At 38.2% G+C, this 15,158-nt stretch overlaps 1 protein-coding gene across 1 annotated transcript; it reads left to right on the forward strand.

Moving 5' to 3' along the window:
* The first annotated feature begins 2,222 nt into the window (after positions 1-2,222).
* On the forward strand, positions 2,223-14,261 carry LOC134667847 (glutamate receptor ionotropic, kainate 3-like). Its single transcript, XM_063525237.1, has 18 exons — positions 2,223-2,353; positions 3,347-3,561; positions 3,931-4,119; positions 4,863-5,220; positions 5,913-6,019; positions 6,365-6,535; positions 6,857-7,051; positions 7,656-7,719; positions 8,312-8,424; positions 8,767-8,925; positions 9,535-9,734; positions 10,141-10,342; positions 10,680-10,765; positions 10,959-11,046; positions 11,263-11,311; positions 11,909-12,024; positions 12,643-12,933; positions 14,075-14,261. Exons 1-18 carry the CDS (start codon positions 2,275-2,277, stop codon positions 14,249-14,251), a joined length of 2,859 nt encoding a protein of 952 aa, XP_063381307.1. The 5' UTR covers positions 2,223-2,274; the 3' UTR covers positions 14,252-14,261.
* The last annotated feature ends 897 nt before the right edge of the window (positions 14,262-15,158 follow it).

Consider the following 15,158-nt stretch of genomic DNA (forward strand, 5'->3'; position numbering starts at 1 on the left):
TACGAGTAGGTATATATTTCGGGGATCTCGGAAACAGCTCTAACGATTTCGATGAAATTTGTTATAAGGGAGTTTTGGGGGGCGATAAATCGATCTAGCTAGGTCTTATCTCTAGGAAAACGCACAGTTTTGAGTTGTTATATGTTTTCCGAGCTAAGCTCAGTCTCCCAGATATTATATTATTAATTATGTTACGAACTGAGACGTCTGTCGGCGCGATTCGGGAAAGGAATTAAAGATTCACTAGATATGAAATAGTAAAGATATGTGACGTTCCATGGTAAAATATCCCTTATGCAGCTGGCGCTTACGCTATTTATTAACGCCGCTCCAATATTTAGCCGGGGCAATGGTACCTTTTGCCGTGGAACGTTACATATCTTTACTATTTCATATCTAACTAGTGCTTCTATTTCATTTCCCGAATCGCGCCGTAAGTCGCTTACTTTAAAGTAATTCGTGGGTTAATATCCGGCCTCCGACTAACTTGTATTTAATTAATCTCTATTCTCCAAGCCGTTCTCGTCTTGTTAAGATTTCGCTATTTAACCTTGACTACATGAGGTGCTGTTTCACAGCCAGAAATTATAAGTTCACTATCTATAAATCTAACCACGAGTCTAACCGGGGAGCCGGCAGGCCTCGTCGGCGATGGCGGGATAACTTGGACTCCTTCTTGAGAGGCTGGCCGGATATTGCACTAAATAGAGACGAGTGGAGGAAGAGGGGGGAGGCCTTTGCCCAGCAGTGGGACACAGTGAGCTTTGAATAAGAATAATAATCTATAAGTCTGTATCTTTAGATATTTAAATAAATGTAAACAAAATCTACACTTAAATGGCTCCTTAAGCTAGTTGAGGGTTAGATAAAAACATTGCACAGTCAAATAATGTTGGTTAAAGTCAGATCGATCAGTAACAGATCCAGGCGGTTTAGTAACGGCGGATAATCCTTCATTTCACGGTTGCTACCCTCCTGTATTTCCAATATTTTTCTAATAAAAGAGTAAAATTAAATGTAATCATCCAGCACTTCATGACTTCAATTTAATGATAGAATAACTATTCTGTTTACCAATATCGTTAACTCTAAAATCGCCTAGTGTGTTCGTGTGTTGGTATCCATCTCGGAAACTAGCGGAAGTTATAAGTTATGGAGCGACTTCCGGCCTGCGCCTTCGTACCTGATGTTTAATGCACGGACCCTAGGCATCCTTACTTAAGATCGAGGAAGTTACTTAACTAGACGAATTATTGAATGTGCGAATACGTACGACTTTGCATATATTATATTATACTTACACTTATATTATATAATACCACACAAGACGACATGAATGTTAAAACAACGTGGGATTAATTGTGATTGTGAATGTTGAGGAAATGGATATTCCAATGTCATGAACTTCTTTTGTTATATTTTTTTTTTTAAACTAGTAGACCGAAACACCTAGGTGAAAGCTAGCTTTATGGTTAATTAGTGAAAACTAGTTTACATATAACTAATATTATAACATTTTGTTGAACTTCACAAAACACCAAACGAACCCCATCTAACGGTTTCAAGCATCTTTACTGTGCGATGTTACGTAGTTGAGCAGTCGATGTTATTTTAAGCCCATGGCGCTCTCCAAAAGGAAAATGGTTGAAGAAAAGCCCGATAGGTGGCGCTATGAAGCTTGTTCATTGTTAGGCGACCACCTCTTGTATTTGATACAAGAGCAAGTAAGTATTGTAAGTGTTACATAAAACCAATAGAGGTCTCTGAGCATATAATTGAAATACAAGACTTCTACGTAAAATATTATAGGTATTTGAAACCTCAAGCTTTTGTATAGGTATTAATGTAACAATTTTCTATTACTTATCTACGCTACATGTGATATTTTTGCTAGATAAACTACACTAGTGTCGTCGATAGTCTCAATGGCGATTAGCCTTGATATCCAGACGTTCCTAGGCCAGACTAAACAGTTTGTTCACAAACATTCGGTCAATGATTAACGGTCTAGTTATGTCGGTAGACGTCCTCAAACGCGTCGGTTCAAAATAGCTCATAAGCGGGTCGCGCGCACGTGCTCTGCCGGCGCAGACGTGTGTAATGTGTATGTTTCCATTAAACAGCACAAAATTTACACAACTCTTTACCAAACATTATGAAAAGACAATAAAAGCCAGTCGTTTGGTTGATTCTTATTGTTTAACTGATAAAAAACTGATGTGTCTAAGGTGATCGTTATGAATTATTTCGGTGTGTGATTGTGAAGTTTTTAAAATGTGTATATTTCGTGTGTGGAATGTGTGGTTCCTGTTGTTGCTGTTGCATAGAGGAGATACAGCGACAGTAAAAATCGGTTAGTTATTGTTGTTGTTGGTATACTATATACATAATGCTTGAAAGCAAGGTGCTGGAAGGCATTAAGATTGCATTATCACATACTTTTATGCTACACGGGAAGCAATAATTTCGCTGGCATCACACAAGACCTCTTAATGTTCAAACCTGACCCAGTTGGACTTAGCTGACTATTAGATCCTTTCATAATATTGTTGTGATATTGCCGAGACAGTTTATAGATACGAGTAAACTCGTAGAAAATGCCGCAATGGAGCTGCTGTAAAAATATCTGCGATCCGAGAATTTCCTTGGCTATCACATAATTATGCTCGATGCTTTTTAGCGTTAAGACCGCCTGTTGTTTACCTCGGCTTGTGTTACTATTTTCTTTTGTATTGTTTTCTTTTATTGAGGTATGCAATAAAAAGTATTTGTATATTTTGTATGCTCGCTAAACGCGTAAACAAACATTGGTAATCAAAGTACATTAAGTTTAATTAAAGATACAGATTAAAGGCAAAGTGTTTGAACCGATTTAGAGTTCAGGCACATTAAGACGACAGGGGGTTTGACCATATTTTTATAAATAAAAATATTATTCTACTCTTTGAGTTAGACAGTTGTTTACTTTACAATGACACGGTATTTTATCAGCATATGTAAGATTAATGTTAACCTATGCAAGAATCAATATAATTTGAGGAGTGTTATGGTCACGAAATAACTAACTATAAGATTTATAATTACCCTGTATTCAAATATGAGTTTACAATGCTTCGAATTTTAAAGGTATCGTCTTGGGTCGTCCCATTCGTTTTTCGTCAAGTTCTTAAATTAGTCCTATTCTGCTTTCGTCACTCATTCTACATTGAAAGCCACCAACGATTGTGACGAATGTAGAATGAGTGACGAAAGCAGAATAGGACTAATTTAGGAACTTGACGAAAAAGGAATGGACGACCCAAGACGATACCATTTTAAGGTGGTACCTATCTCGTATTTTTTGCAGGAGTGGTAGCTCCGACACCACAGGATGGCTACCTTCTGGCGGCGGCAGCAGAAGCTGCTCTCTCGAAAGTGGAAGATTTCTTGTCTGAAGAGAAGAAGCAAGAGACTCACATTATGTCGGAACAAGAACCTGCTGAAGAATTCAAGTGGGAAGTCACAGTGGCTTCTGTTGAGCCCAATGAACCAGCTTCCATGCCCGATCAAGTCTGTGCTCAGGTATATCGTATTTTCTTCGTTTTTATATGCAGTCACAAGATCAAAAAAATATCAATACTTACTTGAAATAGCCTTTATTCCTCACATATACATTATTACATTATCTTTTACAAGTATCTAAGCTATATATATAATGTTTTTACTCTTTTCTTTTGTATTTTTCTTTGTCAGGCTGTCTTTGACATAGGCCTCGCCTCCTCCAAACGGCGCCACTCCTCGCGTTTTTTTTGAGAATTTTCTCTAGTTTTCAGGAAAGTCATCTTCCCATCTTTTGTACGGTTTACATGACGGTCTTTTCTTTCCTCTTGGGTGCCATTCTGTGACTACATATACACCTACATTAACTATTGTCATGTTTTAACTTTTCAGGTAGCCAGCGGCGTGTCAGCCATCGTGGCATACGGCAAGCCTGACGAGATCGAGCTGACGGCCGAAGCTGCGGCGCGCAGCGGCGTCCCGCTGCTCATGGTCGCGCCGGCCGCGCTCACCGTACCACCGGAGACCTTGCAGCAGTGGGAAGCTGTGCATATGTATCCGCATAGCAGTATTTTGATGAAGGTAGCAATTTTGATTTTTTATTTCATTCCAATCACTGCCAATTATAATGACGCTAATTAAATGTTCTAAGTACTTATACTTATGGCATACTGAAAATTCCTGGACTGGCCACTTAGAAAAAATAAGTCTTCTCAAATATCAGAATCCAGAAGTATTCAGTACCTAGTAAGTAATTCTTGATATCTGGTCCGTATGAAAAAACAAAGGTAGGTAGAGTTAGACCAAGAAAAGTCTGCAACGATTTTGATAGCCCACGCAGTGCAAGTGTTATTTCAAACTTCTATGAAATTATGACGCATTTATGACGTATAAAAAACACTCGCAATGCGTGGGCTGTCAAAATCACTGCAGACTTTTCTAGATCTAACTCTATTTATTTGCTTTTATTTAGTTTCACCTGACCGTTGTCTGTCTGCTTGTAATCAAATCTTGCAAGTTAAATTTGATCCAGTTCCCGGTTTCCGATTGAGCTGAAATTTTGTATACTGATCTGATGATGGAGACCGGAGGTGGCCATAGGAACTCTGTGATAAAACAACGAAACCTAATTGTGTTCGGGGTTTTTAAAACTGTCTCGATGAGTATTAGGTGCCGGTGGAAAGAAAAGTACCTACAGTCGGCGATAAAAGCTTGTACCAAAAATGAAATTGTTGCCAAAAACTTATTGTCTTTAACTAGGGATACTGTACCTGTACCTACCTTAGCTAGAGTTAAAAACTGTAAACAATATCTGTGGATTTCAGATGTGCGCTACACTTTGTCAAGCGAAAGGTTGGCTCAGCGCAATCCTTTTGCACGACGGTCCAGTGGGGGCCCAGCTGGTGCAAGGTATTGCCGATCAGGGTGCCCAAACCGAGGTGCTGGCACGACGGCTACCAGAAGAGGACGACCAGGATGGTCTTAGGAACTTATTGGTCATACTTAAGAAAGCGGAACATACAAAGTTCATAGTGTGGTGTGATGAAAAATGTTGCGACAGAGTGCTCGCCCAGGCGCAAAAAGTTGGTTTGTTGTCTGAAAGACATGCTTATATCCTACTTGCGCTGGACTTACATACGATGGATTTGGAGCCGTACAGTCATGGCGATGCTAATATTACTGGTCAGTATGATCAAAGACATATGTAACTTCGTATAAGATGAATAAAGTCTAAGGAAAAAACGTGCCTCGGAAATCAAGAAAAAGTCATTCTCAAATAGATGCCGCACACACCTTTAGCCTATCCTCGGCTAGATGGCGTGACGACACCGTTTCATATTTAACAAATTTAACACATAGATATCAGTGAATGAACATGGATCAAAATGATATAAAAGTAATAAAATCATTTATCCATATATATACATTTTTTTGATAATTTTATACGTTTTTATTTTGAGTTTTAGTCGTGTGTCGATAGATGGCGGTAAATGTACTGTGACTACAAAATTTACAATGACAGGACCCCTCTATACTATCTATTATTTTTGGTATGATAAATATTGATAATCATAAATGTCGAGAATATGACCCACTTCTGCACAGAAATTATTACCGTCAAAGATACCTATGTGTTTCGCCATGAATGAAATCTTAATATTCACATATTTAATAATTTTAATATTTTATTTACTGAAGCACCCGGCCCAAAAATACGTTGACAAAAAATTATCAGGAATATTTTTCTTGCTTATATATTATCTTATATTAAAATATCACAATTGAAACTACAATCATTTAAGTACCTTACTAAAATAAACGTACATGGTGAACATATTCACTGTGTGTTGTATCCAGGTATGTATTTATTCCAGGACTGCAGTTATTTGATCACACCGGAGAAGATGATATCATGGATAGATGGCATGAGAAATATATATCACGATTCAAAGATGCGATTAATGAAGAAGAGATGGAAAAGGTACCCATATTTTGAATAAGACAATAAACAAAATACAAAGAATACGTAATTTCCGTACCAATCAAAGTTCACTTTCTAATTTTCTATTCACTGAAACTATTCTGAATCATTTTCAGCAATATTTGTGTTTATAACTAGCCCTATCAAAAAACCCTAAATCCCCTCGAGCGGCAAAGCAATATTTTTATGTTTCTTAGCAGCCGCTAGGCAATAAGGTTTCAATATTATAAATGGCGACCGCCGCATTTGTCCATTTCGAGGCATCTTGCCGCTCGAGAAACGAGACCTTGATTTCATTGTGTACGTTTTATGTCTGACTAAAATATTGTATTTTCAATATTTCAGATAGATCAGATACGAAACGCAGCACCGACTTCGCTTATTCTTACATACGACGTAGTTTATGAAGCGGCTCAAAGGTTGAGGAATTTCGATGTACAATTAGACTCCAGCGAGGAATGCCAGCCTTACAACTATCATATTTACGCCGACACTCTCATCAACCATCTTCGTTCGGTAAGCAATTAACATTTTTCTTACTAGAGTAAACTTAGTCGTTTGACAATATTTATTCACATAAAATTGCTAGTTTTTTATGATAATTTTAGATATAACTGTAGATGTGCAGATATAACTCGAAAGGTGATAAAAGAGTTAAAGAGGTAGATAACCATGAAGGGAAACGTTGGTTACTTCGTCTAATGAGGTTAAATATTTCGAGTGGAGGTTTTGGGTATTGAAGGGAAGCGAACATTTTATTTCACGTTAACGAGGATTTCAAATATCGAGGTTAGAGTTATTGAGCTTCCACATTATAATATAAACAATGTTTCATAGGGCGAATGGGACGGTCTAGCAGGTCAGCGGCACGCCGGTTGGCTGCGGGTTGGAGAGCTGACGCGCGGCGGGCGGCTCGAGTTCATCGGGATGTGGGACGTCAACGAAGTAAAATGGGACCGTCGAGCTACCACCGTCGCAACGCTTGCGCCCGGCGTCATGACCAACCAAACCTTCAATATACTCATCGCTATTGTACGTATTGCTGAGTAATGAAAGAATGCTCAGCCTTATTACCATCAGAGAAATATCATTTTTGAAGGCCTATCCATAGATACCCCACTCGTATGGGTTCGATGAAAAAAAATTGGGCAAACCCCTAAAATTTATTGTTTTTTTTTATTATTTTTGTGTGAAAATCTTAATGCGGTTTACAGAATAAGTACATCTACTTACCAAGTTTCAACAGTATAGTTCTTATAGTTTCGGAAAAAAGTGGCTGTGACATACACGGACAGATAGACAGACAGACAGACAGACAGACAGACAGACAGACAGACATGACGAATCCATAAGGGTTCCGTTTTTTGCAAATTGGCTACGGAACCCTAAAAATGATTATATTTCTATTATGGCCTTACGTCGGTAAGGCCATAATGTCGTTCTAAAAGTTTTAATCGTGTGTCGAAAGATGGCAGTCATACACCGTGACCTTTGTCTGGTGACAAATGCCAGTAATGCTAAAATAGGGATTGAGGGGAGTTAATCTTATCTAGTTTTTTCTGTCTGTCATATACTTATTGTAAAAGTTGACAACTGTATTGTTCCAGATAATATTTACTTTACTCTTTGGTTCCAGATAAAACCGTACGTGATGATGAAAGACTCCACGGAGAGGCTTAGTGACAATGATCGTTACGAAGGTAAACATATTACTAAGTATGTATACTTTGATGTATACTTTCAGATTGTGTAATCTATATAAATTAACTGTATACTTATAAATGAATGTAGTTAAATACAAAACGGTTATAAATAATCTTCCTTTGATTGTTATTCCTTATTCCTAGAGCCTGCAGTTTTTAGCCATACCTGTGTTAATGACTTGTTGTCAGTGAACAATTAAATATTTATAACGTATAACTAGAACCGGCATAGAGAACCAGTATTTTGCGCCATGAGTTACTGCCGTTTTGGCATCATACATTAGAAGCGGAGCGTGAATCTCGCGACTTAAACGCGTAAGCGCCAAGAATTTACCTGCGCTTACGACGTTTTGGTCGTAAAGTACAGGTTGTGATTGCGACAATTTCATTGTTTGGTATGTCGCCTCATATCATGCTTTCCTACAAATACTGTGAGAAGTAAAGTAAAGCTGTTGAGTTAGATTAGACGAATAATTTTATTGTCGCTCGTCCGTAGTCTATCGGTACTTCATCACTTCCACACGAATAATTTCAATTACAAACACCATTTACAACATAGCTTCAAAATAATATTCATTGTATTGTACAGGGTTTTGTATAGAACTAATTGAGAAACTGGCGGAACAGCTAAAGTTTAACTACACGTTCATTGAGCACGACAGCAACTACACCAAGATGTTGTTAGCCCTCAATCAACCGAATGTAAGTAAATCCATAGCATCCTTTATCAACCTCCGAAACTAGAACTTTTTCGTTGTTCGCTATAGTTTATACGAGTCTCTCCCATACCATTAGACTCAATTTACTCAATATTATGACCACCTTATAGCATGACGTTTACCAAGCGTTGACCAAGAATAACGTTATATTTATCCATTGTTTAATTTTAGCCTTGTCATAATACCTTTTGTGACCTACTAATTAAAGTTGACAAGCCGATAATAATCCCTTTCCGACGTATTGGTATGATGGAAAGGGACAAACGAACATTATCGGCATGTCTTCTCTATAATTCTTTGGTTATATCAACGTTTCACGTTACAGATGGACTTCGCCATTACTGATCTGACTATAACGGCGGAACGTGAACGGCAAGTGGACTTCACCACACCGTTCATGAACCTGGGCATCAGCATAGTTTACAAGAAACCTAGAGCGCCGGACCCGAAGCTCTTCGCCTTCATGTTGCCCTTTTCCACAGGAGTGAGTAATTGAAAAAAAAGTTTCTGGCTAAAATGAAAAATTGGATGTACGCTTCAATTGCACATATTCCCTTACATAAAAAAATCTTCCAGATTTTTCTACGCAGTACATCGTAAATGCTCCTAAACGCACGCTAAACGCAAATCGTGGAATTAAGAATGTCCTTTAATAGCGATTAATATAGTCTGAATACGAATGCTACTAAATCGCTAGAATGAAAATGTGTCAGCTACTTACTCTAAATGTCACTTTCACAGAAAAATAAACAAGGGTTGATTCACATGTAAGCGCCCGAATAAAAAAGAAAACAGTTAGTACCTATTAGGGGTTCTAAACGAAAACCATAGATTTTTGGTAACTTCTGAGTTTACATTCCTCCGTCAGTAAAACAGATACAATCTGCTCTTTACCTAATCTTTTAAACTTTGATGCCGTACCTATATCTCGAATCTATATAGCTAGTTGTTTACGAAAACTTGATTTGGAGTACTATTTTGTCAAATTTCGCAGTTGTGAATACGATAAACCATAAAAAACACGAGATAAATGAGAAAACGAAAAGTTACAGATTAAAGGACTCTATCCCAAGCATAAAAAAAATTGTTCTAGGTGTGGTTCTGTCTCGGCGTGGCATACGTGGGTACCTCGTTAGTTTTGTTCGTGGTGGGAAGGTTATGTCCCGATGAGTGGCAGAATCCATATCCTTGCGTCGAGGAACCACAGGCACTGGAAAACCAATTTACACTCGCCAACGCTCTTTGGTTCAACTTGGGCGCCGTATTGCTGCAGGGATCAGAAATTGCTCCAACGTAAGATAATTATTATTTATTATGCATGGTTGCCTGGAAGGATAAAGATTCTAACCACATTCATGAAAAGTTCTGTTATTTCGTTTTAGATTAGTTTAGGGTAATTCTCTGAGAATATGTCTGGGATTGCGTTTAATTGCCACGACTCTTTTCATAAATTTTGTATGGGACGTTTTGGACCGCAGACATATTTTTCGAAAATGACACTTTAATGCATTGTTAATTAATTACATGAACATTAAATTGTACTTGTAAAACCACAAATAACTTAAAAAGAAACTGTAATTAATTATTGAGAAATGTTATTTGTCAATGTGAACTTATCCTAATTCGGAACAGTTTGGTCAAAACCAATCTACTCAATTCTCTTTGGTCAAAACTAAGGTAAAAATTGTGATTGTAACAGAGCATACGGATCGCGCGCCGTGGCCAGCGCATGGTGGCTGTTTGCCTTGGTCATCACCAGCTCCTACACGGCTAACCTCGCGACCCTGCTCGCCAGGAAGAGCAACAATGAAGACTTCACTAACATTAATGAACTGGCTAACAACGACAAAGGCATTACCTACGGCGCCAAGAAGGATGGTGCTACTTACAAGTTCTTTAATGTATGTAAAGAATGTAAATATATTGGTATTGTGTTGTTGCCATCATACCGATCTTTTCTAAATTATATAACCGATTTTGAAGCATTTAAGAAAAAAATACAAACACACATTTTCACATCAAGTATCATCATCATATTCTAATTTAAAAAATTGTTAAAGTTTTGATATTCATAATTACCCGAGATAATTACGTACGTTCGCGCTGATTTAATCTGAAGGTCGTGCCATGGTCATATCATAACAAAATTAGAACACCGCTTCTGTTTTAGTGTCCCATGTTCCTTCGCTTTAATAATTTACCTACTTATATTTTTATCCTTTTCTTGATCCATTTCAGAATTCCCAAAACCCAATGTATAAGAAAATGTTCGAAAATATGGAGAAGTGGAAAATGCCCGAGGATAATGATAAAGGTATGGAAAGGTACGTATCAATATTAGTTACTTATTTTTTTCTTCTTCTTTGGGCCTCAGAAATGCGTGGTTAAAATCTTTTGTGTTATGGTCAGGTTATTGTGAAATTGGTGATTACATAATTATATTTAAAGATGCATTCCGAAATCATGGTATTCAAAATTAAATAGTACGCTTACTAACTTTTTTTATTGTTTATACAGGGCGAAGGATGAAAAAAATCTATTTGCGTTTTTCATGGAGTCCACTTCTATAGAATATTACGTTGAAAGAGATTGCAATATCACCCAGGTAATTAAAGTTTAGCCATAATTAGTATTAGTGAAAGTTAAAGTGTTAAATACGATTTGATTCTTAGCGTAATATTTTTGTCACTAATGTTATTTTGTATTAACTATGTCTAAAAAAATAAAAAAATAAAACGTAAATTTTATTAACAAATCACGACTGTCACGAGCGCCAACTTTAAGAACTTCCTATAAATTTTAATAAATTTTTAATATGCAGGTTGGTGGCTTATTAGACAGCAAAGGATACGGCATTGCAATGAAGAAAGGTAAGGTAACTTCTTTCAGCTATAAGTATTGGTTGTTTCAAGCAAAGTATTGCTAGTTCGATAAGGTGTATTGGGGTAATACCGGATGTCGGATAATTCCGAAATTCAGATGAAAATCACCCTTAATTCCATCATAATAAAAGTCTCTTTTCGGAATTATCCGACAGTTTTCGACATTCGAAATTACCCGAGTAAACCTTACTAAGTTTTGGGTTGAGGTGGCTATTGGAAGACCGTCATCAGTCATCTCTTACAAAAAAATTAGAAAAAACGCCAAGCGTAATGTAAAGCTGTATTTTATTTGCAAGCAAAAAAAGTTACAGTACCTAACTACATAGGTAGCTTACGAAAAACTGCAAAAACAACTTTGCCTACCTACAGCGCCGTATCTCAAATATTTCTTGATATATGAAGCTTCCAAAAATTAGGTTTATTTTCTACTTCATAGTGAATTTTCCAGTTTTGCAGTAAATAAAGTTATAGCAAATTTAATCGCCTTTCATATGAGTGCAATAAAAGGTCAATTTATCATAAAAAAATAATTGCTATAATGGGGAAGGCAAATAATGTATTCAGCGTATTCTTACGTATTTTCAGACTCTCCGTACCGGCAAGCCCTAAATCTGGCGCTGCTAAAACTTCAAGAGTCAGGTGAACTGCGCGCCATGAAGCATAAATGGTGGAAAGAGATGCATGGAGGAGGCGCATGCAATGTAGGTTCCTAATCTACTGATATTTAATATCATACTTTGTCCTATTATATGTAAACAGTAAGCTAGAAAGAACCTTGCTTATAACGGGAAAATGAAAAGTAAAATTTCTTTAGAAAAAATTGGGGTTACGTTGAACGGCCACAAAACTACTATTATTCATTATTTAGTGGAACTTTTAGTGTAACTAGTTACATTACCTACCATACATATTGGTGTTCACCTACTGTAAAAAATCCGACGTAAACATTATGGCTTAAATCCGAAGTTTCAAAGTCGCTCCTGTTGAAATGCCACGCCGTTTTACGGTACTTGTACTTGTTTGCGTCTATCACATAAACAAATACCCGTACAAGGATACACAATATACACATCCAACATTACCAGATTCGCAGCCTGATCTGAGGTAGCTATGGGTATATATAACTCGATTTCAGCCGGCTTCCTTACTCTTAAGAAATTTAAATTGATCCCTTTAAGGGATCTCTTCCAATTAACCTTTGAGCAATTGAAGGAGAATCGGAGACGGTAGTTGTCCGGAAGAGATCTCAATTGAATTAATTGTTTTTGTTTTTTTTCCGTTCATGATTTATTTTACACACCGTAACTTTCAACTTACAGGAAGATGAGGGCTTCGAGAGTGAGAAGCTGAAGATAAAGAACTTTATAGGTCTATTCGCGGTACTAGGAGTGGGTTGCGTGCTCGGTATCATCATCTCCCTAGTGGACCTGATGCTCGCAGCTCGCAAAAAGGACCGGGATCCCGAGGCATCGTACTGGAAACGGCTTGCAGACGAATTGCGCTTCGTCTTCAACTTCCCGCTGTCTGAGAAGCCAGTACAGGGCCCGCTGTTGCCTCCACCGTCACCTGAGCCAGAGGCTGCTGAAGAGGTTCACGAGGAACATGAGCAGGTAAAATCTTGCATTGTTCTATCTTTAGCTGACAAAACTAGCCGATGGAAGGGCTGCTGCTTTATGTGTACTATGTTGCGTGCCATGCATACTCGAGCCTCCTGGCTTGAGCCGTGCGGACGGGATGAGGCCGGACGGACTGACCTTGATTCCATGGCGGAGAGGACGCTGTTTCTTGTGGGACGCGACTTGTGTAATCACCTTTGCCACGTCCCACCTAAGGCAAACCTCACAGTTATCAACGCTTAATATCATTAAAATTCAGTGACTAAATATTGTCCCCCACTTGAACACTCATGACATAAAATATAAAAAGTACAAGCTACCTAATAATTTAATTTGTTTTCGTATTAGGGTAAACTACCAGGGGGCCGAAACTACCAGGGGGCCGATTTTTGAATTTCGACTGCTCGATTTCGTGTATTTCGTTCAATAATATCTTTAGTACCCGGCATTTAAATTCTACTAATAGAATTGAGTGGTGTTGACCACTCGATTCCCAATTTCTATCGCTCGTATTTCAAAAATTGGCATTTCACTGTTTTCCACCGATTTTCGAGTGACGAAATCGAGCGCTCGAATTTCAAAAATCGGCCCCCAGTAGCCATTTAGCCCCACTGCTACTTGAAAATAGGGTTTTTGGGGCTAATCATTGGAGGGGCCAAGTTTATTACATTATGTTTACCCTATATATTAACGATGCTGATGCTTTACATTAATGTAAGGATCTATTAAATTAATCACGTCTAGTAAATAAAAGTTATTTGAAAAATGGAATCTTGAGCGTTGCGAGGGTTTCATTTCAAAGCACGATGGTTAAACAGAATTTGCCCCCGAGTGAAACACACAAAATTTCACCACACCAACCCGAAGCAAATATTACTCGTAAATGTAAAATATCAAACAAAATCAAATCCAAATGAATGTTATTAAATATTTATCATCCAAAATCATCATTTAAAAGTCAATTCTACCAGCAAACATAAGAAAACAACAAAAAAATTTGCATTTGATTACTTTGCCTCACATGTGAATAAAATGCAACTTAGATATCAGTTTTTGAAGTGCAAAGTAAACCTTTCCGAGCTGGTGTGGTGAAAAAGTACTAACCCTCTTTTGCTAAACAGAGGCTAATTTGCAGGAGGTAGAAGAAGAGCCCGAGGACAACGAATCGCGCATGCGCTCCATGTCGTTCCAATCGAACGCGCCAAGGCGCCGGCGGTCGTCACTTCATACTGCGAGCGTGCGCCTCGCGCGGCACGCGCACCGCGACTCGCAGCGGAGTCGAGCTAGCCGGAGACACAACGGAGACGTCTAGCCGAGGAGACAAGATCTAGAATAGAATGTAAAACCGTTACAGTTAGTTTTTCTACAGTTAGTACACATTATGTAACTCTTGAAAATAGTAGTGTAGGTACGAGGTTTTTAAGGCCCCTGTACACAATTGGCCAGTGCCGGCCAGTCCAAGGGACACAGCCATGCGGTAGAATGATATAGCAATATCACTTGCTCCCTCTAACACATAAATTCGTCCCCCAGACTGGACCACGCTGGCCCAATGTGAAAAAGGGGACCGTTAACCATCCGGCTGTCTGCTACCGATGTAATATAAAAAAGTTAAAGCGAGCGTTTATCTCGCACGCCACCTGCATCGAGATTCGCAGTCTGACTAGCCGGAGTCGGAGACATCTAGTCGAGGAGATATGAACTTCTTTTATTTTTATTTTAAGGAATCTTATTGCAGTTATAGGTAGTTAAGGTGAGTAAGGTGACAGTCCATTTCCAACGACAGCTGCAATACTGTTCATTACAAGCTTTTATTTACTTTCACCTGATCGTTGTCTGTAATCAAATCTTGCAAGTTAAATTTGATCCACTTCCCGGTGTCCGCTTGAGCTGAAATTTTGCATGCGTGGATAAATTGGATGACAATGCAATATTATGGTACTATCGAGCTGATCTGATGATAGAGACAGGAGGTGGCCAAAGGAACTCTGTGTTGAAACATCGCAACCTAATTGTGTTAGGGGTTTTTAGAATTGTCTCGATGAGTATTAGGTAGTTGTTTGTCGTAAGAAAAGTACCGTCAGCGATAAAAGCTTGTACCAAAAATGAAATTTTTGCCAAAAACTTATTTTACTATGGAAATTGACAATAACAGAGACGCGTTCAGTACCAGTCGTGCAGCTGCGGTCAGAAATGGAATGCTACAATTATAGTGAACG

This window comes from Cydia fagiglandana, chromosome 10 (genome assembly GCF_963556715.1).
Source record: "Cydia fagiglandana chromosome 10, ilCydFagi1.1, whole genome shotgun sequence".
NCBI classification, from domain to species: Eukaryota; Metazoa; Arthropoda; class Insecta; order Lepidoptera; family Tortricidae; genus Cydia; species Cydia fagiglandana.